At 35.7% G+C, this 26,538-nt stretch overlaps 1 protein-coding gene across 2 annotated transcripts in view; it reads right to left on the bottom strand.

The window, feature by feature from the left end:
- Positions 1–26,538, bottom strand: part of ERP44 (endoplasmic reticulum protein 44) — a 99,311-nt gene that overhangs the window by 16,392 nt on the left and 56,381 nt on the right. For both annotated transcript variants that reach the window (XM_081280885.1, XM_081280884.1), the window contains 6 exons: positions 25,508–25,692; positions 23,908–24,023; positions 21,487–21,544; positions 19,298–19,414; positions 8,865–8,976; positions 7,877–8,018 (listed from right to left, as the gene is read on the bottom strand). In XM_081280885.1, coding sequence (XP_081137011.1) covers positions 7,877–8,018; positions 8,865–8,976; positions 19,298–19,414; positions 21,487–21,544; positions 23,908–24,023; positions 25,508–25,692 — 730 coding nt within the window. The remainder of the gene's footprint in view (positions 1–7,876; positions 8,019–8,864; positions 8,977–19,297; positions 19,415–21,486; positions 21,545–23,907; positions 24,024–25,507; positions 25,693–26,538) is intronic.

Genomic DNA, 26,538 nt, shown 5'->3' with positions numbered 1-26,538 from the left:
CTAATATGCAGATAATAAGTGTCAGTTGTGTGATAGTGATAAGTATAAGAGAATAAGAATGAGAATGGTATTTAGGGATGGGGCCACTGTATTCTCCAGTGGCTGACAAAAGGCATATTCAGAAAATCAAAATGAACAGGAGAGGTAGCAATGATAGGATAAATGAGTAACTTATAAATACTACTACAGTTCCAGATGTGAAGACACAAGTGTTCAAAGTACTCAAACTCTTAGTATTGTAATAAGCAACTAAACTAAAAGCAAATTAATCAGAACATTTATTGAATGCCTACTAATCTGTAACAAAGTGATTGATATAACAAGAGATAATAATAAAAATATAAGATAAACAAAATGTGCTTTTTAAGAAATTCTATCAGTACCTATTTTTTTCCACTTAAGAAAACCCTCAGAATGGGGCGTGGAGTGGGGGTGGAGGAAGGGTCTATTGGGTGATGAACACAAACTAAATTCTCAAGAGTTAGAAGAGGTCTTCATATTACAGTTTCAATGCAATCTGCATCAAAATACCAATGACAGTCTTCCCAGAACAAGATAAAACAGTTCTTTTTTTTCTTTATTTTGTTTATTTATTTTTATGTGGTGCTGAGGATAGAACCCAGTGCCTCACACGTGTGAGGCAAGTATTCAACCAATGAACCACAACACCAGCCCCAAGATAAAACAGTTCTAAAGTTCATCTGGAAGGAAAAAAAAAAAAAAAAACTAGAAAAGCCAAAGCAATTCTAAACCAAAACAGGCAATGCTAGAGGCATCATCAAATTATATTGCAGAGCTATAGTACCAAAAACTGCATGGTACGGGCATAAAAGCAGATACAAAGACTGATGGTACAGAAGAGAAGACAGAGAGACAAACCCACACAGATACAATCATCTGATCCTTAACAAAATAGCCAAAAACATACATTAGAGAAAACAGCCTTTTAAACAAATGGTGTTGGGAAAACTGATTAACCATATGTAAATGGGACTTGATTCTTTCTCTGTCACCCTGCACAAAAGTCAACTCAAAATGAATCAAAGATCTAGGAATTAAACCAGAAACTATCAACCCCTAGAAGAAAATGCAGGGCCAACACTCAACAGGTGCTGGTAATGACTTTCTCAATAAGACCCCCGAAAGCTCAGGAAATGATACCAAGAATTAATAAATGGGATGCATCAAATTAAAAGGCTTCAGCACAGCAAAGGAAACAAGAATGTGAAGAGAGAACCTACAGAATTGGAGAAAAATCTCTGCTAGCTACTCTTCTGACAAACAATTAATATTGAGAATATATAAAGAACTCAAAACCACCCCCCAAACTTCAAGTTACCAATTAATAAATAGGCAAATGAACTAAATAGATACTTCTCAAAAGAAATACAAATGACCAACAAATATTTATGAAAAAAACAACAACATTCAAACATTAGTAGCAATTAGGAAAATTAAACCAAAACTACTTTTTTCAGCTGACTCTAGTTAGAATGCAAGCTGTCAAGAATACAAAATAATAAATGCTGGAGAAGGTGAAGAAAAAGAAATACTTTTACACTGTTGGTGAGATTATAAATCAGTAATAACCACTATGGAATCAGTATGGAGGTTCCTCAAAAGACCAGGAATGGAACCACTACATGACCCACCTAAATGTCTCCTCAGTTTTTATCCAAAAGAAATAAAGTCAGCATACTATAGCATACAAGCATGCCCATGTTTTTTTGAAGCCCTATTCACAACAGCCAAAACTGTGGAACAAGCCGAGGTGTTCATCAATGGATGAATGGACAAAGAAAATGTGGGGCTGGGGCTCAGTGGTGGAGCACTCATCTGGCATGTGTGGGCACTGGGTTCGATCCTTAGAACCATGTAAAAGTGAAATAAAGATATAATGTGTCCACCTACAACTAAAAAATAAATATTTTAAAAAAAGAAAATGTAGGATGGAATATGAATATATAAATATGATTGCCTGTCCATGAAATTTGAGAACATTATGTTAAAGCCAAATAAGCCATACGCAGAAAGTCAAGGATTGTATGCTTTCTCTCATATGTGGAAGTTAGAAAAGAAAAAGGAAAAGAAAGGTGAGTGGGAAGACCTCATGAAAATCAAAGGGATATCCATAGATAAAAGGAACCAGCGGGAGGGAGAAAGATAGAGAAAGGGAAATCACTGGGGATTGATACTAGCCAAATTGTATTGTTAAAGTGTATTCATGTATGAACATGTAAGAACAAATTCCATCACTATGTACAATTATAATGTACCAATAAAAATATGAAAAAAAAAGTTAAAAACAGGCCTTGGGGTCTGGGGATATAGCTCAGTTGGTAGAGTGCTTGCCTTTCATGCACAAGGCCCTGGGTTCAATCCTCAGCACCACAAAACAAACAAACAAACAAACAAATAAATAAAAATAAAAAATCTTCTTCGTGTTATACATAAAAAAAAAAAAACAGGCCTTAATGATAAATTGACTTGAATTTCTTCTTCTACCTATCCTGAGTTCTTTGTAACTCCAATTTCTGGCTTGCTCTCTCAGAGGTCAAAGAAGCAGGTTAATTTGTCACAATGGATAACCAAACTGCTGTATTAGTAAGATACCTGTCCCCTACCACCTCATTTTAATTTTGCTGCCCTTTTCCAATTTGCTTACCACAAACTCCTGCTGCCATTAACATAGCCAATAAGCTATAGCAAACTTCCCAGACTGATTAGTTTGAAGAATTATAAGAATAATTTTACAGTGATTCAGTAATTTGGGAAAAATGACCTACAGCCCAGAGGTAGGGAACTCATTATCATTAGAGTAACCTATCACATTTTAGGATGGTTCCGACAGTAACAAAAATCTTCCTGTCAGGTACTACTTGACCTGGAATCTGTCCTACTGTTGCTGTTTCTCCTATCAGACTCCAGAAATAATAAGAACTGTTTTAGCTGTCTGGCCATAATTGTTAAAATTTTTTTCTTTAAGTTTTCAGCAGTCTCACACAATGTCCCACTATCTATTCTTCTCTCAGGGCTATAGAACACTCGTATACCTGACTATAAGTTCAGAAATTATCTCCAATCTTTTCCTATCTCCATATAAAACCTTCATTTAGATTTGGCAGGAAACCAATCTGTTCAAACAATACCAAAAAACAAACAAAAAACATCAAGGATTCATAGAGCTGTGATCTAGTTCCAGGTACTAGTAAGTAGTGGCTTTTCAAAATTCTTCCACATGCATACGGACACTGCCTTTTACAGGTGCTGAAAATGTCACTGTTTTTATGCAGTGTCATGGATTTAGAACTTTGGGATTCAATATACTCTGTGAACCCCAGCTTTATTACTAATTAGTTGTGATGCCTTATAAGTTACTTTGCTTTACTGAGCCTAATTTCTCTGAAACAAAGAAGAGGTAAACATAGAACAGTGGTAACCACCTCTACCTCCCAATGCCCACCTCTGTCAAGGGAGTAGACTAACTATGCCCCATAAATCCACTTCGTCACCACAATCATACTTCCTCTAGATGACCCCCAGATATTCTGAGTTACTAAGGAAAAGTAATTATAATAATATATGGAAACTGCTTATCATTTAAGCCTTAATTACCATGCAGCACAATAACTTATATAAGCCATTAAACGTATCAGCCTCAATTTACTACACGTTTTATTCGATTTTAACATTAACAACTGTTCACATAGGTTGAGTTTGTAGCTCACACAGAATGTATCTCTTCACAATTTAAAAATAAATGATCGAGGGAACAGTGTCTAGAAGGGGAAATCAGTCACGTAAGGGAGAAAATTAAAAAAGCAATTTATTTTTTGAAAACTTTAAATATTTACCAGGTGCAGTGGCACACACCTGTAATCCCAGTGACTCAGGAGGCTGAAGCAGGAGGATTTCAAGACCAACCTCAGGAACTTAGGGTGTCCCTAAGTTAGACCCTATCTCAATATAAACATTAAAAAAGGGCTGGGGATGTGGCTCAGTGGTTCAGCAACTCTGGTACCAAAACTAAAAATCAGATGCTTTGCCCATTTTCTATTAAGCTATTTCCTTTACTGTGCATGTTTTTTAGTTTAATATAATTCAATTTGTTTCTTTTTACTTTTGCTCTCTCTGCTTTTGGAGTCATATCCACAAAATCATGAAGCTTCCCCCCCACATTTTCTTCAAGTGGTTTTAGTTTTCAGGCTTTATGTTTTGTCTTTAATTCATTTTGATGTGATGTTTCTGCATTGTACAACATGAAGATCTAATTTCATTCTCATGCAATGTGGATACCCAGTATTTCCCAACATTTCCCAGCACCATTATTGAGCAGATGGTCCTTTCCTCACTGTGTATTCTTAGCACCTTTGTTGAAAATCAATTGAATATAAATGAATGAATGTACTGTTGGGCTCTCTCATTTGTTCTTATGTGGTTGAGGATGTTGTATCTATATTCATCAAGAATATTACCTTATAATTTTTTCTAGTATCCATGTCTGATATTGGTTATCAGGGTAAGGCTAGCCTTGTAAAATGAGATATGAAATACCTCCTTTCTTCAATTTTTGGGTAGAGTTTGGGGAGGACTGGTATTAGTTCTTCTTTAAATATCTGTAGCACTTAGGAAATCCATCAGGTTCAAGGATATTCTTTGATGGAAGACTTTTTATTACTGATTCAATCTCCTTACTCATTACTGATATGCTAAGATTTTCTATTTCTTCATGATTCAGCTTTGGTAGGTTGTATATATATAGAAATTTGTCAGTTTCTTCTAAATTATCAATTTGTTGGCACAAAATTTCTCCCAGTAGTCTCTTTTCCTTTGTATCTCTATAGTATTACTTATAATATCTCCTCTGTCCATCTGTAATTTCATTTATTTGAATCTTCATTCTTTATTGGTTTAGCTAAAGGCTTTTCAATTTTGTTTATCTCCCCAAGTCTTGGAGCTGGGGTTGTAGCTCAGTGGAGGAGGCTTCCCTACCATGTGTGAGGCACTGGGTTCAATTCTTAGCCCCACATGTAAATAAATAAAATGAAGGTCCATCGACAACAAAAAGAATATTTTAAAAAATCCAAGTCTTGTTTTCATTAATCTTTTCTATTATTTTTATAGTCTATTCTACTCTGATCTTTACTATTTTTTCCTTCTAAACTTTGGGCTTGGGTTTTTCTTCTTTATGTAGTTCCTTAAGGTGCAACATTAGAGTGTATTTGAGTTCTTTTTTTTGGGGGAGGTGGCGGGGACCAGGGAATGAACTCAGGGGCACTCAACCACTGAGCCACATCCCCAGCCCTATTTTGTATTTATTTAGGGACAAGTTCTCACTGAGTTGCTTAGTGCCTCATCATTGCCGAGACTGGCTTTATTGGCTTTGAACTTGCCTGTCTCAGCCTCACAAGCCACTGGGATTATAGGCATGTGCCATCTTACCTGGCAAGTTTCTTTGTGTGTTCTTCAGCTTCAGAATTTCTGCCTCCCTCTTTCTCTGTTTCTTCTCTCTCTCTCTCTCTCTCTCTCTCTCTCTCTCTCTCTCTCTCACATCAGGGATTCAACCCAGAGACACTTAAACACTACGCCACATCCCCAGTCTTTCTTATTTAGTTTTAGAGATAGGGTCTTGCTAAGTTGCTTAGGGCCTTGCTACGTCACGGAGGCTGGCTTTGAACTTGTGATCCTCCTGCCTCAAGCCTCTGGAGTCTCTGGGATTACAGGTGTACACCATCATGCCTGGCTGATTTTTTTTTTTTTTTGACATATGTAATTTCAATCTCTGTTGATTTTCTCAAATTTTGGTCTCTTATTATTTTCTGAATTTCACTGAATTATTTCTCTGTTATTTTCCTGAAGTTCACTAAGCTACCTGAAAACAAATCTTTGTCAGGGAGTTCATCTCTCTCTCTTTCTTTGGTGTCAGTAACTGCAAGATTATTGTGTTCTTTAGCTGATTTCCCACACTTCTTGTTGACTTGGTTCTTCACATTTTCTGTTGCTTTATGCTGATGTCTGCATATGTGAAGAAGTAAGGCCTTATTTATCCCTGCAGACGGACACTACAGGTATGCCCAACACCTAGCCAGCCCCTGAGGGACCAGGTCCAGCTCTGTCTCTGCCCCAGTGCCAGGTCAACCCAAGCAGCTTAAGGTTCTGGAATGGCCCCACCACTGGCTGGCCCCCACATCCAGATTTATCCCATTAGATCTCAATGCTAGACCAGCCCCAACAGATCTGAGCTCCAGAATGCCGCTGAAGACCCAGGTTTCAGGCTGTGCTACAGGACTTGGGCCATCCTTTTGGACCTAACCTATAGGCCGTCATCAGCTGACCCAGGCTATACAAGTCAGCCCCAGTGGTTCCTAGCACCAGGCCAGCATCCACTATCCTAGGCTGCAGAACAGTCCTGACAGATGAAGGGTCCTCCTCACCAGCCCTAGCACTAGGCCAGCCCCAGGCTTCAGAGGATCTGATCTTAGTATAACCTTAAATCCTACTACAATGGCTGTCATATAGAAAACCTAGATAAATATTTAGTGAATTAATAGGCTAAATTTATCCTTTTGAATGTAGGTTAAAAAGTCAAGTAAGATACTTGTTTATGGTTTACAACACAACCATTTCTCTGAGTACAGGTAAAGCAAGCCCAAAAAAGATTTCTCATGACTTCATAGTTTATAACACAACTAGTGCCCCTCATTAATTAAAAAAAAAAAAAAAATCTCATCAGGAAGGTGCTACCATCAACCATATTTTATGTACCAAAAAAAAAAAAAAAAAAAAAAAACCAGAACAGAGAAGCTTAATGACTTGCCAGGACTCAATTGTCAGGACTCAACTGTTGGCCTCTAATGCAGTTTTAGGACTGAAAATCTTCTAACAATCACATCTCTACTGGAATGTTTAAAAGCCTGTGAGGTGATTCATTCTGAGATAGGACTTAAAATTATCCTCTCTGTGCAATCTAGACTTTTAAGATAAAAAAAAAAAAAGGCATTTAAACAAAATTTTAGAAGAGAAAGTCTAAGCTGATTGCTTAAATTTTTCCATATACTAATAAATAATTCTGGGCTGGGGCTGTAGCTCAGTGGCAGAGCACTTGCCTAGCATGTGTGAGGCACTGGGTTTGATCCTTAGCACCACATAAAAATAAACAAATACAATAAAGGCATCTGTCCATCTACAACTATAAATCTTTTTCTAAAATAAAAATAATTTTAAAAAAGAAATAGTTCTATTTTTAATCATTGTCTTTAACATCTCTGAAAGGTGATAAATATTCAGTACCTGTAGCTTACACATTTATTTTCATACTATGAACATCTGAGAATAGAGCCAGAAACTTTACCTATTCTTGGAAAGGTTCATACTAGTTTCATAGTATGCCATTAGAATTACCTAGAGAGAACAAAATTGTGAGAGACACACACACACACGCACACATTCCTAAAGTTCTTGCTAGGTGGAGTCAAAAGTGAAAAGGAATATTACCAACTTCCTTTAACCTAACCTAGGAGTATAACTGATTTCCTTGGTGTGGACTGATAAAGACAAAACTCAATGCAAAGCTAATTTTTCACAGAACATAAATTTTTTTTCAGAGATTAGTTCCAAAGCATTAATCATCAATCACCCTAAATTACTCACAAATCCCAATAATTTAATACTGGTGCATCTACAAGGATCTATCAAAATTCTCATAGTCAATTATTCCATGCTGTATAGTAAAAAGAAGTTCAGTCCAACTTCTTTGACCCAATTAACAAATATTACTGTTACAACATGGGATTATTTGAAATATTAAAACAATTGTTTTAAATTCAATTTTGAGACAAATATCAGTAATTTTTTAAAAAGCAAAATGAATACTTACAATACATCCTGAAAGTCTCCAAAAACATACATGTGCCTAAAGCTGTCAATAGCTATTACAGGACAATCTGCAGGAGTTTTCTGTATATGCAGAAGAGGATGTCTAAATTTGTCACAATCTGCATGTAAAAAGTTTATTGTACCTTCGAAAGAAATAAAATTTTGAATAGATTAGAATTTCTTCATTGTATTCTCGTATGATTATAAACAAAAAATAACATAACAAACAAACAAAAATATTCTTTTGAGTAACAGATCAGAAAAACTAAAATCTAAATATTATAACATTTAAAAAAGAGGTAGGATTTTAATTCTAATTTTCAGGGTAGAGAGTATAATTTCCTTAGAAATGATTTTAAAAACTCAAATATTATGGTGAAATTTTTATTTTCTTTAAGTGGGCAATCATCAGCTCTGAAGATTACCCAGGTCCGGGCAGGGAGTTCCTACAAAGACGCATGAACTGTTCCCAAAAGATCATCTTCATTCCAGCTCCTTACAGCCCCTACTGGCAGATTTTTAATTTAATTCAACCTCAAAAATAGTTACTAAGTGACTAATGGGTAGCTTCATATAGTGCTGTTATTTTATTTGACTTTCTTCCCTAATCACAGAGGGGAAGCTGTTGATGCCTCAAATTCTGTTTAGATATTTTTGAGAAATTTGGATGGCTACTCAACTTTCTTCCATTGAAAAATTAGTGTGAATCAGCAATATCTCTGGAATTGTCTATTAGAAAAGATGTCAGACAAGCATCTAAATACAGGGAAAAGGTAAACTAATTTTGTTGACCCAAGACCCTACTTTTCAAGCTCTTTGATTTTTCTAAAATAAATATGCTGGAGGAAACATAAACAGAAGTGCACCACTATGCCCAACACTTGTTAAGCTTTTAACCCAAAAGTTTATGTGGATATGAATGTAATGGGTAGGGTAGGGAGAAAGATCAAAAAGAGAAAGGATGAAAATAAACACCTTAATCTGTCTACCTTTTTCACTTATTAATTGCCGGGCTACTTCAGTCTGGAATATTTCTAAACTTTCTGTATCCTCTTTCATGTGGAAGAGTATGAGAAAAGGCAGTCCTTCTTCTGTCAATTCCTGCAGAGAAATACATTAGATAAGAATCATTAGTTCCAGCTATTTTCTTTACAGGAACAACCCTCTGCCCAACCCATGTAACAAAATAGTTGCAATATTTCAGGGGGGAAAAGTCTGAAGGTGTAAATAAATATAAGCCTTAAAGGAAGAATGAATTCACATCTTCTCCACCCCAAGTACCCAGACACTCCAGACCCACTTGCCCTGCTCTGTCGCAGGACTGATCAAACTCCCTGGGCTGATCCTTTAGCTAGTATTGCATTTGAGAGTATTAGGGAGCACCCAACTGACGCTGTGGCATTTGGAGTTGACCAAAGAAAGAACTATGCTAGTTCTTTATCATGATGACAATTTAGGAGTAAACATAATATATCTTTCCATTCTTCACAGGCAAAACTAAAAACCTGAGTGTATAAGCAATAAGTAAGCAAACTTACACTTATTTTAAGGTTTATTACAAAAATCATTCCACTTATATGAGAACTATAAATAAGTGTTTTATTTAGAGTAACAAACAAACAAAAAACACTCCATAATATAGTCAGTTTTCAACCAATACACAATTTACCAACATTATTAATAAATACCTACCCCTATATAGATGTATTTTTTACAACCCCCCTAATATATACACACACTATAGTACACAATTTTATTGTTAGTGGAGAATACAAGTATGATGGACAAATAGGATTTTAATCATTTATTCTCCCTAACAAATGTTAAGTTCTCACTCACGGAGTTCAAAAAGGGACTCAATGACAGAATTATTTCTATTAGCTATCCTTTTGAGAATCTCTCTAATTTAGGAACTGCTTTAGCATAAAGCAAAAATGATCTCTATCCTAAAAAAACAAACTGGGACCTACCTTCTAGGACAAATGTTTCCTTCTGGTTCCTATTCCCATATTTAAGCCTGTTTCACTTGTACATAGGACATATTATTAAGTTTCTTGCCACATTTATGAAAAACTGAGTGTTACTTGAATTGAGATATGGTTTACATACCATAAAATTCACCATTTTTAAGTGCACAGTTTGGTGGTTATTACATTTACACAGTTGTGCAAACATCACCATTAATTCCAGACCATTTTTATTGCTCCCAAACAAACAAAAACCTTGTACCTGTTAGCAGTCACTCCCCATTTTCCCCATCTCCCAGGCCCTGGTATCACATTAATCTTTTGGTAAGCTAACTTAAAATGTCTTCTTTCTCATCTTTTATCTCTTGGGATCACATTTTTTTCATTCTCCCACTCATTAACTGATACTACTCCCCATGGTTTCTGCTCTAGTTGAAGCACCTCACCAAGTTCAACAACTTCAATCACCAGTTCTAACTGGTCCCTTAGCTATATAAAAGCCTAGCTCCAATCCATAATTCAAGCCTAGGTTTCCCGCTACCTGCTTAATATCTCCCTATCAGTCTAAACAAATTAAACAAATTAAGGCACAGTCCTCTCCTCTCCAACCCCTCCTCCTAACCCTCCATTTCTTTTTTTTTTTTTATTGGTTGTTCACAACATTACAAAGCTCTTGACAAATCATATTTCATACATTAGAATCAAGTGGGTTATGAACTCCCATTTTTACCCCAAATACAGATTGCAGAATCACATCGGTTACACATCACATTTTTACATACTGCCATATTAGTGACTGTTGTATTCTGCTACCTTTCCTATCCTCTACTATCCCCCCTCCCCTCCCCTCCCATCTTCTCTCTCTACCCCATTTACTGTAATTCATTTCCCTCCATGTTTGTTATCCCATTCCCCTCATAACCTCTTATATATAATTTTGTATAACAATGAGGGTCTCCCTCCATTTCCATGTGATTTCCCTTTTTTTCTCCCTTTCCCTCCCGCCTCATGTCTCTGTTTAATGTTAAACTTTTCTTCCTGCTCTTCCTCCCTGTTCTGTTCTTAGTTGCTCTCATTATATCAAAGAAGACATTTCTAACCCTCCATTTCTTTTAGCACTTTATTTCAGGGCTGAATGCCTCTTTTTGAAAGCATTCCTAGATTCTGCCCCATCTCTAAAGGTAGAAATGAATGTTCTCCTGTAAACTCCAAGAACATCTTCTCAGTGATCCGAATGTGGTATAGGACATGTATTGACTGATGTTATCTGTACACTCAGAATAATGGATTGAAAGCCCCTGGAAGATAATCATATTTCTCTTTTTTTTTCCTCACAGATTTTTGTACACAATAATATTCAATCAACAAATGACAAAAAATGAAAAAATGGATGTTACTGAATAAATTCAAAAAGAAGACTCAGCAGTTACTTCTGAGGAAATTTAAGAGCCAGGAGATTAAAAGTAAAATCTCGTATAATAATTTATTAGACTCAAGAAATGTATGGATGGGGGCTGCGGTTGTGACTCAGTGGTAGGCCACTTGCCTAGCATGAGTGAGGCACTGGGTTCGATTCTCAGCACCACATATAAATAAATGAATAAAATAAAGCTCTGTCAACATCCAAAAATTTTTTTTTTAAAAAAGGACTGCATTATTTTTTAAAGTATGAACAATAGATTAGTAGTGGAAAACATATATGTCAATTAATTTGCTAAAGTCAAATATTTACATAGTAGCTAATATTTTATACTTCCTTAGCTTCCTAATTAATCTGTGCCCACACCAGCATTTTCTTTACCACACAAATTTTATAAGATTCAGGAAGATATTAAGACAACCAGTTTAATGAAGCAAATCTTTAAGTGACTTATAGCTGGTTGGTTACAACATACAGTAAGTTTCAAGAATTATTAAATGTGCCAACTACCACATGATGAAAGGCGAGACACTGTTTTAAGACTTTCCAGGTCTAAATCTTTGAATTCTGTTTGAGATAACTCCAACAAGAACTGCTCCCCCCACACACACACAAAAAAAGAATATAAAAATTTTTGAGCCTCTGATGACTACATGAGCTAATGTAATAAAAAAAAATGTAGGGGATTCCAACATGGCGGCGGGCGCAGAAAGATCAAGTCTCTGACCTCTTCAGCTGTGCAGGCATAAGGAGTCATAAACAGCCTAAATCTGTTTGCTCAGGATCACTAGGCAATGCTGAGCTGACGTGGATCTGGGGCGAACAGTCTGGGCCTCTCAGAACACACTCTGAGCCCGGATCGGCTGAATTCAAGCTCCCATCCGCCTGCTTCCCGCAGACAAACAGCTGTGACTCAGCACTAATCCATCCGGCTGAAACAACTGGTCAGCCCTTCTCATCCTACGGAGGTAAATGCCAACCGAGCCTTCATAGGCATTGGCCACAGGTTTGAAATGGGGCTTGAGAGAAACAGTAAGGACCCACCCGTTGCATTGGTCGTCAGGCAAAGGGAAACGAACTGTCGCCATTTGCAAGAGACACCACCATGGCAGAGAACTGACGTCATCAGACTGCGGCGGAGGAGATAACTTCATTGAAACCTGCGGCTACAGGTGTGTAATTCCCTAGCCTTCCCTCTCCACACATCGGGGAAACCTTAAGGGCCCCTCCCAGCTCTCCCGTGAGCACGATAGCCAGACCCAGGGAATCAGAGGTGGCGAGGGACCCGCGGCGCGGAACTACCACTCCCAACAGCGCTGCCAGCTGAGGTCTCTTGCACCAGCTACTGGGGGAGTGGCTACCAGAGGGCAAGTAAAATTCGCTGAGGATTCTCAGCCCCAAGCTCTACAAACTTAGGGTCTGAGGGAATGGCAAACTGGAAGAATGTGCCCAGTCGTTCATGAAAACAGGGCTCCCGGGAGCAGCAGACCTGGCGTGTAGCCAGTATTGTGGTGAGCAGCACCCGTGAGAGTGGCCTGACTAGAGGAAAAGTGGGAAGTGACTAGACACAAGAGGAGGCCCTAGGCACTCAGGATTGGAGACTCGCCCAATCTGGGAGGAGCTGCTGCACAGTGATTGGTTCCCGCGTATTGACAGGAGAAACTTGGCCTGGTGGGCACAGCGCCACCTACTGGAAGAGAAGTTAATCAAACTCTAGACTGCATTTATTAGGTTTTTTTTTTCTTTTTTTCTTTTCTCTTTTTTTTTTGATTTGGGTTTTTCTTTCATTTTTCTTGTTGTTTTTTTAAATTTTTTTTACAATTTTTTTAAAATTTTTTTTCTTCTAATTTTAATTTTAATTTTTTTTATTATTTTTTTTACAATTTTTTTTCTTTTTTTATTTCCTATTTTTTTCATCCTTTGTCTTTTCATTTCTTTTCAATTATCTTATCCCCCCTTCCTTGAATTCTACCTGCTTACTCTCATTCTCTTTAGTGACTTCTTCCCTTCCCTTCTAATACCTTTCCTCTCCCAAGCATCTAATAAATTTATAGGAGTAAATAGTAACTCATCAGTCAAACAGAACAAGAAGTAACATGAGCAGCTTCAAAAAGCAAGGAAGAAAAGGAGTACAAACAATGCAGGACACCCTAAATATTCAGGAGGACCTAGAGTCATCAGAAAAATGGTCATATAAAGAACTCAAGTAACACCTTAGACAGATGGAATGGAACCTTAAAGAGGATACAAGACAGCAAATTCAAGCAGCGAAAGAACACATTGAGAATGAATTACATAAACAGATAAAAGAAGTTAAGCATCTTTATCAGGAGATAGAGATTATAAAAAATAATCAAACAATAATTCTAGAAATGAAGGAAACGATAAACCAAATTAAAAACTCAAATTGAGAGTTTCACTAACAGAGTGGAGCAAGTAGAAGCCAGAACGTAAGATAATGAAGACAAAATATATCATTTTGAAAAGAGTCTAGCCAACTCAGAAAGGCTGGTAAAAAATCACGAGAAAAACATCCAAGAGTTATGGGATAACATAAAAAACCAAACTTACGAGTCATCGGGATAGAAGAAGGTACAGAGTTTCAAACCAAGGGAATGAGTAACCTGCTGAATGAAATAATTACAGAAAACTTTCCAGAAATAAAAAAGGAAACAGATATACAAACTAAAGATGCATACAGGACACCGAGCACACAAAATCACAGTAGACCAACGCCAAGACAAATTGTTATGAAGATATCCAATATACAGAACAAAGAGAAAATATTAAAAGCTACAAGAGAAAGGAGACAGATTACATTCAGGGGTAAACCAATAAGGTTAACAACGGATTTTTTATCACAGACACTGAAAGCAAGAAGGTCATGGAACAATGTATTTCAAACACTGAAAGACAATGGATGCCAACCAAGAATTCTGTATCCAGCAAAATTAAGCTTCAGGTATGACAACGAAATAAAAATCTTTCATGATAAACAAAAGTTAAAAGAATTTGCAGCCAGAAAACCAGCATTGCAAAGCATTTTGAGCAAAACACTACACGAGGAAGAAACGAAAAACAATAACCAAAACCATCAGTGGGAAGTGCCTCGGTAAAGACAGAGGGCGAGGGGAAAGATAATCATGGAGAAACAAACTAAATTTTTTTAAAAAAGGATAAATAATCAAACATGGATGGAAGTACAAACCATATATCAATAGTAACTCTGAATGTTAATGGCTTAAACTCTCCAATAAAACGACATAGGCTGGTATCATGGATTAAAAAAACAAATCCAACAATATGCTGCCTCCAGAAGACACATCTGATTGGAAAAGACATACACAGGCTGAAGGTGAAAGGATGGGAAAAAATATACCACGCACACGGTCCTCGTAAGCAAGCAGGGGTGGCCATCCTCATATCGAATAAAATCGACTTCAAGACTAAGTTAATCAAAAGGGATAAAGAAGGACATTATATACTGTTAAAAGGAACCATTCACCAACAAGACATAACAATTATCAATATTTATGCACCAAATAATGGTGCTGCGACATTCATAAAACAAATTCTCCTCAAGTTCAAGAATCAAATAGACCACAACACAATAATTATGGGTGACTTCAACACACCTCTCTCACCATTGGACAGATCCTCCAAACAAAAGTTGAATAAAGAAACTATAGAACTCAATATCACGATCAATAACCTAGACTTAACTGACATATATAGAATATATCAACCATCATCAAATGGATATACTTTTTTCTCAGCAGCACATGGATCCTTCTCAAAAATAGACCATATATTATGCCATAGGGCAACCCTCAGTAAATATACAGGGGTGGAGATAATACCCTGCATTTTATCTGATTATAATGGAATGAAATTGGAAATCAATGATAAAAGAAGGAAGGAAAAATCCTACATCACATGGAAAATGAACAATATGTTACTGAATGATCAATGGGTTACAGAAGACATAAAGGAGGAAATCAAAAAATTCTTAAAGATAAATGAAAATACAGACACAACATATCGGAATCTATGGGACACAATGAAAGCAGTTTTAAGAGGAAAATTCATCGCCTGGTGGTCATTCCTCAAAAAAAGAAAAAAAACAACAAATAAATGAGCTCACACTTCATCTCAAAGCCCTAGAAAAGGAAGAGCAAAACAACAGCAAATGTAGCAGAAGGCAAGAAATAATTAAAATCAGAGCGGAAATCAATGAAATTGAAACAAAAGAAACTATTGAAAAAATTAACAAAACTAAAAGTTGGTTCTTTGAAAAAATAAATAAGATCGACAGACCTTTAGCCATGATAACGAAGAGAAGAAGAGAGAGAACTCAAATTACTAACATACGGGATGAAAAAGGCAATATCACAACAGATGCTACAGAAATACAGAAGGCAATTAGAAATTATTTTGAAAACCTGTATTCCAATAAAATAGAAGATAGTGAAGACATCGATAAATTTCTTAAGTCATATGATTTGCCCAGACTAAGTCAGGAGGATACACACAATTTGAACAGACCAATATCAATGGATGAAATTGAAGAAGCAATCAAAAGACTACCAACCAAGAAAAGCCCAGGACCGGATGGGTATTCAGCGGAGTTTTACAAAACCTTTAAAGAAGAATTAATACCAATACTTTTCAAGTTATTTCAGGAAATAGAAAAAGAGGGAGAACTTCCAAATTCATTCTATGAGGCCAACATCACCCTGATTCCGAAACCAGACAAAGACACCTCAAAGAAAGAAAACTACAGACCAATATCTCTAATGAACCTAGATGCAAAAATCCTCAATAAAATTCTGGTGAATCGAATACAAAAACACATCAAAAAAATTGTGCACCATGATCAAGTAGGATTCATCCCTGGGATGCAAGGATGGTTCAATATATGGAAATCAATAAATGTTATTCACCACATCAATAGACTTAAAGATAAGAACCATATGATCATCTCGATAGATGCAGAGAAAGCATTCGACAAAGTACAGCATCCCTTTATGCTCAAAACATTAGAAAAACTAGGGATAACAGGAACTTACCTTGACATTGTAAAAGCTATCTATGCTAAGCCTCAGGCTAGCATCATTCTGAATGGACAAAAGTTAAAGGCATTCCCTCTAAAATCTGGAACAAGACAGGGATGCCCTCTATCACCACTTCTATTCAATATAGTTCTCGAAACACTGGCCAGAGCAATTAGACAGATGAAAGAAATTAAAGGCATAAAAATAGGAAAAGAAGAACTTAAATTATCACTATTTGCAGATGACATGATTCTATACCTAGAAGACCCAAAAGGGTCTACAAAGAAACTACTAGAACTAATAAAGGAATTCAGCAAAGTGGCAGGATATAAAATCAACACGCATAAATCAAAGGCATTTCTGTATATCAGCGACAAAACTTCTGAAACGGAAATGAGGAAAAACACTCCATTCACAATATCCTCAAAAAAAAAATAAAATACTTGGGAATCAACCTAACAAAAGAGGTGAAATATTTATACAATGAAAACTACAGAACCCTAAAGAGAGAAGTAGAAGAAGATCTTAGAAGATGGAAAAATATACCCTGTTCATGGATAGGCAGAACTAACATCATCAAAATGGCGATATTACCAAAAGTTCTCTACAGGTTTAATGCAATGCCAATCAAAATCCCAACGGCATTTCTTGTACAAATAGATAAAGCAATCATGAAATGCATATGGAAAAATAAAAGACCCAGAATAGCAAAAGCAATTCTAAACAGGAAGTGTGAATCAGGCGGTATAGCGATACCAGATTTCAAACTATATTACAGAGCAATAGTGACAAAAACAGCATGGTACTGGTACCAAAACAGGCGGGTGGACCAATGGTATAGAATAGAGGACACAGAGACTAATCCACAAAGTTACAACTATCTTATATTTGATAAAGGGGCTAAAAGCATGCAATGGAGGAAGGATAGCATCTTCAACAAATGGTGTTGGGAAAATTGGAAATCCATATGCAACAAAATGAAACTGAATCCCTTTCTCTCGCCATGAACAAAAGTTAACTCAAAATGGATCAAGGAGCTTGATATCAAATCAGAGACTCTGCGTCTGATAGAAGAAAAAGTTGGCTCCGATCTACAGATTGTGGGGTCGGGCTCAAAATTCCTTAATTGGACACCCATAGCACAAGAGTTAATAACAAGAATCAACAAATGGGACTTTCTTAAACTGAAAAGTTTTTTCTCAGCAAGAGAAACAACAAGAGAGGTAAATAGGGAGCCTACATCCTGGGAACAAATTTTTACTCCTCACACTTCAGATAGAGCCCTAATATCCAGAGTATACAAAGAACTCAAAAAATTAGACAATAAGATAACAAATAACCCAATCAACAAATTGGCCAAGGACCTGAACAGACACTTCTCAGGGGAGGATATACAATCAATCAACAAGTACATGAAAAAATGCTCACCATCTCTAGCAGTCAGAGAAATGCAAATCAAAACCACCCTAAGATACCATCTCACTCCAGTAAGATTGGCAGCCACTATGAAGTCAAACAACAACAAGTGCTGGCGAGGATGTGGAGAAAAGGGTACACTTGTACCTTTCTGGTGGGAATGCAAATTGGTGCGGCCAATTTGGAAAGCAGTTTGGAGATTCCTGGGAAAGATGGGAATGGAACCACCATTTGACCCTGCTATTGCCCTTCTTGGACTATTCCCTGAAGACCTTAAAAGAGCATGCTACAGGGATACTGCCACATCGATGTTCATAGCAGCACAATTCACAATAGCTAGACTGTGGAACCAACCTAGATGCTCTTCAATAGATGAATGGATAAAAAAAATGTGGCATCTATACACAATGGAGTACTATGCAGCAATAAAAAATGAGAAAATCATACAATTTGCAGGGAAATGGATGGCACTAGAGCAGATTATGCTTAGTGAAGCTAGCCAATCCCTAAAAAACAAATACCAAATGTCTTCTTTGATATAATGAGAGCAACTATGAACAGAGCAGGGAGGAAGAGCAGGAAGAAAAGATTAACATTAAACAGAGACATGAGATGGGAGGGAAAGGGAGAGAAAAGGGAAATTGCATGGAAATGAAGGGAGACCCTCATTGCTATACAAAATTACATATAAGAGGTTGTGAGGGGAATGGAAAAATAAACAAGGAGAGAAATGAATTACAGTAGATGGGGTAGAGAGAGAAGATGGGAGGGGAGGGGAGGGGGGATAGTAGGGGATAGGAAAGGTAGCAGAATACAACAATTACTAATAGGGCATTATGTAAAATTGTGGATGTGTAACCGACGTGATTCTGCAATCTGTATTTGGGGTAAAAATGGGGGTTCATAACCCACTTCAATCTAATGTATGAAATATGATATGTCAAGAGCTTTGTAATGTTGTGAACAACCAATAAAAAAATTTAAAAAAAAATGTAAGTTACTCAGCTAAATACAGATGAGCACTACAGAACTGAGAAAAGAACCAGGGACATTCATTCATTTAATAAACTATATGCTGAAAGAGTGAAAGAGTCTAATCTACCCTCTCTTTCAAAATCAAGGATAAGATCAAAATGTAAAAGATGAAGATTAACAATTCAATTGTTTCTATTTCTTTTAAGAAGACAGGAACCAAAAAACCTTTTAATGGTAAAAGATTATTCACTGTAACTCAAATTCACAAAGCATTGTTTCTAAAGACCATCCATTTTAACAAGGACTCTCAACCAACAGGTCAGTATCAGAGTTATCCAAGTATTTTTAAACCCATTTTCAAGGCTACAGTGAACTATTCATTACTGCGACAGAGGGGTTCCGGGATAGCAGAAGTGGAAAATTACTGGCCTATATATTATGGAAATAGCTTCAATACAATTGTGTTCACTGTGTAATTTTTACAACTGGAAACTGTATTAAAATAGCACAAGGGCAGAGAAAGTTTGTTCTTTCAGATATATAAAACACAAACACACACACACACACACACCACACACAAAAGCCCATACCTCTCCATTTTCAAATGTTATTTCTCGGACAAGAGGAACACATTTATCTTGAATCCAATTGTAAGTCAGGTCAAAATTTGTCATAGATCCCAGGTACACCATATCTGGAGCAGAATGCTGTAATAGAAACAGGGAAAAAAATAAACAAATCAAGTAAGCTAACCTGTGCTGACAAAAACACATTTTTAAAATCCACATATGAACCCAGAAAATCAACAGGAGATATAAAAGAAACATAAAACATGGAACTTCTGAGAAAGAAGGTCATAGATGGTTAAAAAAGATAATTCTGTGATTATCAGGAACTTGATAATACAACCTATGACGTATAAACCTTCTGCTTTCCCTTGGATTTAAGATAATTAACTACAAGTATCTTCACCAAAGGCAGGCAAGCATTTGAAAAGAAAAATTATCTATATGAATAAATTAAGCTATTCCTTAAAAGTTAAAAATGTTAGAAGAAAATTTGGATAGTGAAAAAGCCTGTAAAAGATGCTACACAGATGTAAGAGATGGGTATCTCTAAAATTAATTACCTACAAAATTGTTTCCACATTCATTCAAAATCAATCTTTATGAAGTGTCTAACATGACAATAAAAATAATAACCAACATTAACCGAGTAACATTCCTATATCAAGCACTATTTTAGGCATTTAAAATGTGCTGATTCATTTAAATCCTCCAAATAGCCCTATATGGCAAGTATTACCATCCCCTATTTACTAAAAACAAACTGAAGCACAGAGAAGCTAAGAAACTTTTCCAGAAGAACATACCTAGAAAGTGGCAGCTTTGATATTCAAACCTAGTCAGTCTAATACCAGACAGAGCCCGAGCTCTTAAGGACCATATTACACTGGGAGATACTAGGCTGGTTTTTGATAATTTGATGATGAAATGAATTTGCTGAAAATACAGGCAAATACACATCTGCCATGGTTGGAATATGGTCTGAGTATGTTCCAAGAGTCTGTTTGCTGGAACTTTGGTCCTGTGCTTCAATATAAGTGGTGGTAGAACCTTTTAACAGGTGGAGTGGTAGAAGATAAAGAGGTCATTGGGGATCCTGTCCTAGGAAGAAATTAATGTAGTTATTCTAGGACCCTGTTTAGATTTTATGAGAGAAGTTGTTATAAAAAGAGCAACCAGTCTGTGGTTTCCTGTCTCACCATAAAATCAGGTGGCTGTTCCCCTTTCTGTTCCTTTACCATGTGTGACAAAGCCAAAAGGGCCCTCATCAAAGGCCAAATCAATGAGGCCACCAATCTTGGATCTCCAGCCTCTAAAACTGTAAGCTAAATAAACTTCTTTTCTTTATAAAGTACCTAACTTCAGGCATTTTGTTACATCAACAGAAAATAAACTAAAACACTAATTCCTGTTTTGAATTCAGAAGAGGAAATAAGTTTTCTAAGCCAGAAACAAACAAAAAAAATTGTCTAAATAAATAAAAATTTTAAATTTCAATGTCAAAATACTGCAAGCAACATTTAAATGAAATCATCAAAATGAAAAAATGGCCACAGATTTCTATTTGTATGTATGTTATTAAAAAAAAAAAAACTGCAATGACAGACCTTTGGGTCGATTTGGAATAACACAAATTGTAATTCTTTCCTCTTAGTTGTGGGCCTAAACAGTTACTTTTACATTTAGATACACTTAAAATTTCTTAGCCAAGACTTAGAACAACCTAGCTGTTCCTTATTGCCAGATTAATTTATGCCCTAGAAGATCTGGGAACTTGGACAGTACAATCCAACTAAGAGTGACAATCATGGACCACTGAAGCATATTTTGAATGTGGCTCTAAGAGCCAAAGAGATCAGGGTATCCCTAATCCTATTTCTGTCAATAAATGCCTGTGTGACTTTAGGCTTCTGTAGTTTTGAAACATTTGGGTTGGCAAAAGATAGTGCTTCTAAGTTCCTTTCTATTCTAAGTTTCTATGATTCCACAAAGATTCAAAAATATAAAACTATAGGTTATACTATAGATGTATTTACACACTAAGAAATAGCAACTTATGGTGCTGGGGTTGTAGCTTAGTGGTGGAGCACATACCCAGTGCACATAAGGCACTGGGTACAATCCTCAGCATCACATAAAAATAAATAAATAAAGGTATCATATCCAACTACAGCTAAAAAGAATATTAAAGAAAAAAAGAAATAGTAACTTACCCCTGGTGGTTTATAGATTATGTTGTCTCCACTATATCTTTCTGGTTTTGAAACATCCCTAACAGGAAGGGAAAAACAGTAATAATATTTTAAGAAAAATCCTAGCAGTAAGATACCTGAATGGAATAGAATACGCTGGTTATTTTGCAATGCATGAACTATAAAGACTTGAAATATATACCTGTCCACCATCTTTCTCATAAGACCATGCAATACCAAGAAAAGTATACATTTAAAGGAAAAATTTAATCTGAGGCAGACTTTTTAAAGGAAAATTTTAGTTAGCTATTTTTATGGCTAGCAGTTTATAAATTTGGATTGGAAGTTTTAGCACTAAAGCTGTCCTGACACCAGACTGTTTTTAAACTATGAATCAAGGACATTAATTAAATTAAACATTAATTAAACATTAATTAAACAAATATGTTATTTGTTTATAAGTCAGATTCAATCACAAATTTCTTACTCCTTACTCTAAAAAATAGGTTTAAAACAGATGAATTAAAATAATCTACATCATGAAAATAAAGTTCCATAACAAAGTAATTTTTAAAAATCTGTCCAATTCTGTTTCCTGTGCCTTGTATAGTATGTGGCACATAATATGTATGTGATAAATATTTGGTGAGAGAATTCTACAGTAAACACTACTAAGACAACTGGTAACACCTAATTATTTTAAGATTAATTAAACAATAATTTATCTCTAGTTTCTGACTAAAGTAGTCTAGGAGATGGGGAAAAGGGCGCAAACCTACACTAATGACAGCAAGAACAGAAAGAACAAACATAGTTCGTTCATTCATTCAATAACTATTTACTATGCACTTCCTTTGTACAAAGTATGATAGTGGCACTGGATATATACAGCAGCAAACAAAACTTACAAATCCCCACTCTCATAGAGTTTACATTTTGGTGAGGAAAGATGGTCTGAATGAGTATATATATTTTTTAAAAAGAGTGGTTAAGAAAGAATGCTATGAAGAAAAATAAATTGACATGCTGCTCTACATACAGGTATTAGGTAAGGACCTCTGAGAGAAGCATGTCCAGATACAGGAGCAGCAAGGGCAAAGGCTCTGTGGTAGAAGTGAGCTTGCAGAATCTAAGAAACAGCCAGGAGGCCTGCACAGCTGGAAAGCAGCGATATGAAAAGGGTTGGGGTAAAGGGAGTTCCCCTCTGAATACTCTGTACAGTGAAGATCACTCTTACAGTGATCTCTAAAAAAACATGGAAAATACTAACAATAAAACATACACACAAACAAAATCTACAAAAGCATTAAAGCAAGGAAAAGGATAAAAGTCAGAAAATGAAGAAGATATACTGAGCTAGAATCAATAGCTACTATAATTGAGCTTAACAGTTATGGGCCAACAATAAAAAAGAACTGTATTAAAGTCAAAGGATGGCTGAGATAACCACCAAGAAGAGAGGATCAAGGAGAGAACCAGGATTTCATTTGGAAAGAAAAAGAACAAAAAAGAAAATAAGTCAGAAATATCAGAAAGGTAAAAAGCAACTCAGAGGGATTCAATGTAAGGTGTTGACACAGCAGAGAAAGAAAAGGAAGGGATTAAGACTGAAAAGGGGTCACAGAATTTGGTGGATTAAGCAGTCATTTTGCAACTGAGCAGAGACAAGTTTCATGGAAGGATGGAAGTAAAAGTCAGCTTTCAAGAAATCAAAGTTTTTATTCACCAGCATACACTAATCTTTGGAAAATGTGGGAATAAAAAGAAAGAGATAAGACCATAGTTTGAGAGATAAAAGTAGTGGGTCAGGAAAGAGAGAAGCATGTTTTCAAAAAAGGAAAGCAGTTCATGAAAAGAGTCAGGATGAAAACTCAAGAAAGCAAGGACAACTGATGATCAAAGCCCCAGAGGGATAGTTGCAAGGACACCAGTGAAGAGGTTAGCCTTAGAAAGGAGAATTGTTGAGCTTGGGGGTGTAGTTTAGCATATTCTTAGCATGTATAAAGGCCCGGTTTTGAACATCAGCATAAAAAAATAAGAAAAAAAAGATTTGTTCCTCTAAGACAAGAAAAGGTGGTAGAGAGACAAATGAACAAAGACAATGAACCCCATATTTGTCAACAATAATGCTGCCATTTTGCCATAGGGTAGGTGCAATAAATTAGCTGAATAAAAGCTAGAATTACTTCACTGTTAACTGGCTCATTCTTTTCCTCTTACTCACAAAGTGAATAGACTACATTAGAAAGAATAAACAGACTTTTAAACCCTTTTTTAAATTCTTAAAAAAAGAATTCAGAGACAGATACAAAGAATATTAGTAACTTAAGAGGACCAAGATAACTTTGGAGATGTCATCTTCCCAAAGTGACCAAACATAATGAGAACTTAACATGGCAGCCAAACTGACCCACTAAATATACTCTCAACTAAAATACTTACCCAAATGCAGAAAGGAAGGCACAATCATCATGCAAAATACTTGCTACTCTTTCAAAAATTCTATAGTTGTCTGAATCCTTTTGCTCAAAATATCCAATGATATTTCTTTTGCTGCGCTGTAAAAAAAGGTATCTAATTATTTTGCAAAAACTATAGTTCCTTGAGCATGCTATTTCATTTACCCATGATTCTGATAACCAAACAGCTCCAGCTGTCTCAACTGAAGTATAAACCATAAATGTATATTTTACCTTTTAACACCCAATCCAAAACTTTTAAAGATCACATTGGGCTTTAAACAATCTTAATTATAATAAAAAACAACTACAAACATTTCTGTCTAGCATTTTATCTTTTGTTGTTTATTTATTTATTTTAGTGGTAATGAGGATTGAACCCAAGGATACTTTACCACTGGGTTACATCCCCATCCCTTTTTTATTTTGAGAAAGGGTTGTGCTTAGTTGCCAAAGCTGGCTTCAAACTTGGGATCCTTCTGCCCAATCTCCTGAATTATTGGGCTTATAAGAATAAGCCATCATGCCTAGCAGCATTTTGTTTTAAATTTTCAAGAAATATAACTATTTAATCAGTGACATTCTTTTCCAAAATTATATAATTCTAAAATCTGTTAAAACAGCACAACAACTCATAACTTGTGACTGTTGACAGATACTCCTCCACAGGTCTTTCAAACTCTTTAAACATTTTACTGTATGTGTCACAATAAAGATTCTAACCACTCTATACCCAGGACATTTCTCAGGGCTGTGCTTGCAGGGAGCTTCACTGAGTATGAGGTAATGACTTCATCCGAGACAAAAAGCAGAATTACAAAAAACTTGCTTTGAAACAGTGAGTTTCCCTCTTGTAATGTAACCCACGACATGTGTAGCTATTTATCTAGGCCTTTTGTGCTACCTCCATAGGATTTGGGGAAAAGGAAACAAATACAAACATGCTCACACTGTTTGCTTTGATGTGAATAATAAAGTCCTTTGTCTCTGACCCAGAAGTCTTCAGTCTTCTGACAACATCCAAGAAATGGTAACTAATTTATTAGTTTGTAGGTAGAATAAAATCAAATTTCAAAGTTGGTAGTGACAATCAGTGACTGTAACAAAGTCCAAACTTAATGTTGTTTTTCTTCTGTTTCCTGTATACTATTTTTAAAACACTACTTAGTGTACAAAGAAAGGGTTTTGCTAAGTGTACTAAGTGGGGCCTATTCTAGAAGACACTAAAACTTACAGAGAGACCTGACAAAGAAGTAATTAAAGCAGTGGAGACCTGACAGTCTCCACTACAAAAAATATGGTAATTTGGCTATGTATATTTGACTTTAACTTCTATCACATTGCCCGCAATTAATTCAAATTAGAGCAACTTTACTGTATGCTATATACTTTATCTATAAGTTCAGTAAAACATTAGCACTTTTCTTGATAATTAACTCAAGAAAAATTCAACCCAATAAGTATGTACTTTTCAAATCCATTGCAATGAATATAAGAGAATGTCCAGATCCTTTGTTTGCATTAGAATTTGTTTACATCAACTAAACAGGAAATGTCATTTGATCTAGCAAAAGTTAACTTACATCAAGAGTGGTGATTTCTGCTAAGTCCTGAATTTCTTGAATGGGGTCACTTTTTTGTTGCCTGATGTAATCTGCAAGTGCTTTCACTGATCGTTGACCCCTGTATTCTCTCTTCATCATCATCCCATTACGAAACAATTTGAGGGTTGGGTATTTGCTTATCCTATATCTCTGGGCTATATCAGCTAAAAGAACAACAACAACAACAACAAAATTAACATTACCTCTTACTTGGTCAGGGTGAGCCCATTAGTTCAACAGTCAAATATCTTACAATTACTTAAACAAGATCTTTTTGGTTCATGTCATTCTGAGAAAGGGAAAAAAATAATAATCATGACTTTTGTTTATACTGATTAAGAGACCAGGTTCTGGACTCATACTACCTGGTTAAATCTCAAATTTTACACTTATTGGATGCGAGAACTTAAATTTCATAAACTCTCTATGCTCTCATTTTTAACATATAAGCATAATAATTTTTATCACATAAAGTTGTTTTAAGGATTAAATGAGGTAATACAGATCTATAATAATAATAGATCTATCATCTATAAACCTGAAAAATTATAATGAGAATGTCTTTGAGGTGTTATAAAGATGATGAGTCCTATTACCTGAGTGAAAAATTAATGAGATTAAATTGAACTATACACTGAAGGGTGAAAATAATACCATTAAAAATAGAGGTCTTTTAAGTTACACAAAGGCATCTGTATAATGAAAAGGCCACAAGTTTGGGGCTTACCTTACTAAAACCACCCGGAGAAATCATTTTTAAATAATTTAATAATAATTTATCTCCCCAATTAAAAAATATATTCAGTCCCCAGAACACTACACATTGATGCATACCATATTACAAAATAAATGTTTACAGGGCTATAGAAATAAAAAAGTTTAAAATTAATATGCTGTTAATATTAGGTTAAATACTTGTCCTAATTAATGCAACAATGTTCTGGTCTCCAGAATGGAAAATATCTTTTTAAAAGTTACTATTTCCAAAGAAAACGTAGGCCCTAATCTCT

Source organism: Spermophilus citellus (assembly GCF_964194105.1).
Source record: "Spermophilus citellus genome assembly, chromosome: 2".
Classification (NCBI taxonomy): Eukaryota; Metazoa; Chordata; class Mammalia; order Rodentia; family Sciuridae; genus Spermophilus; species Spermophilus citellus.
The sequence above is the reverse complement of the archived record's forward strand: the minus strand, read 5'-3'. Positions and strand labels throughout refer to the sequence as shown.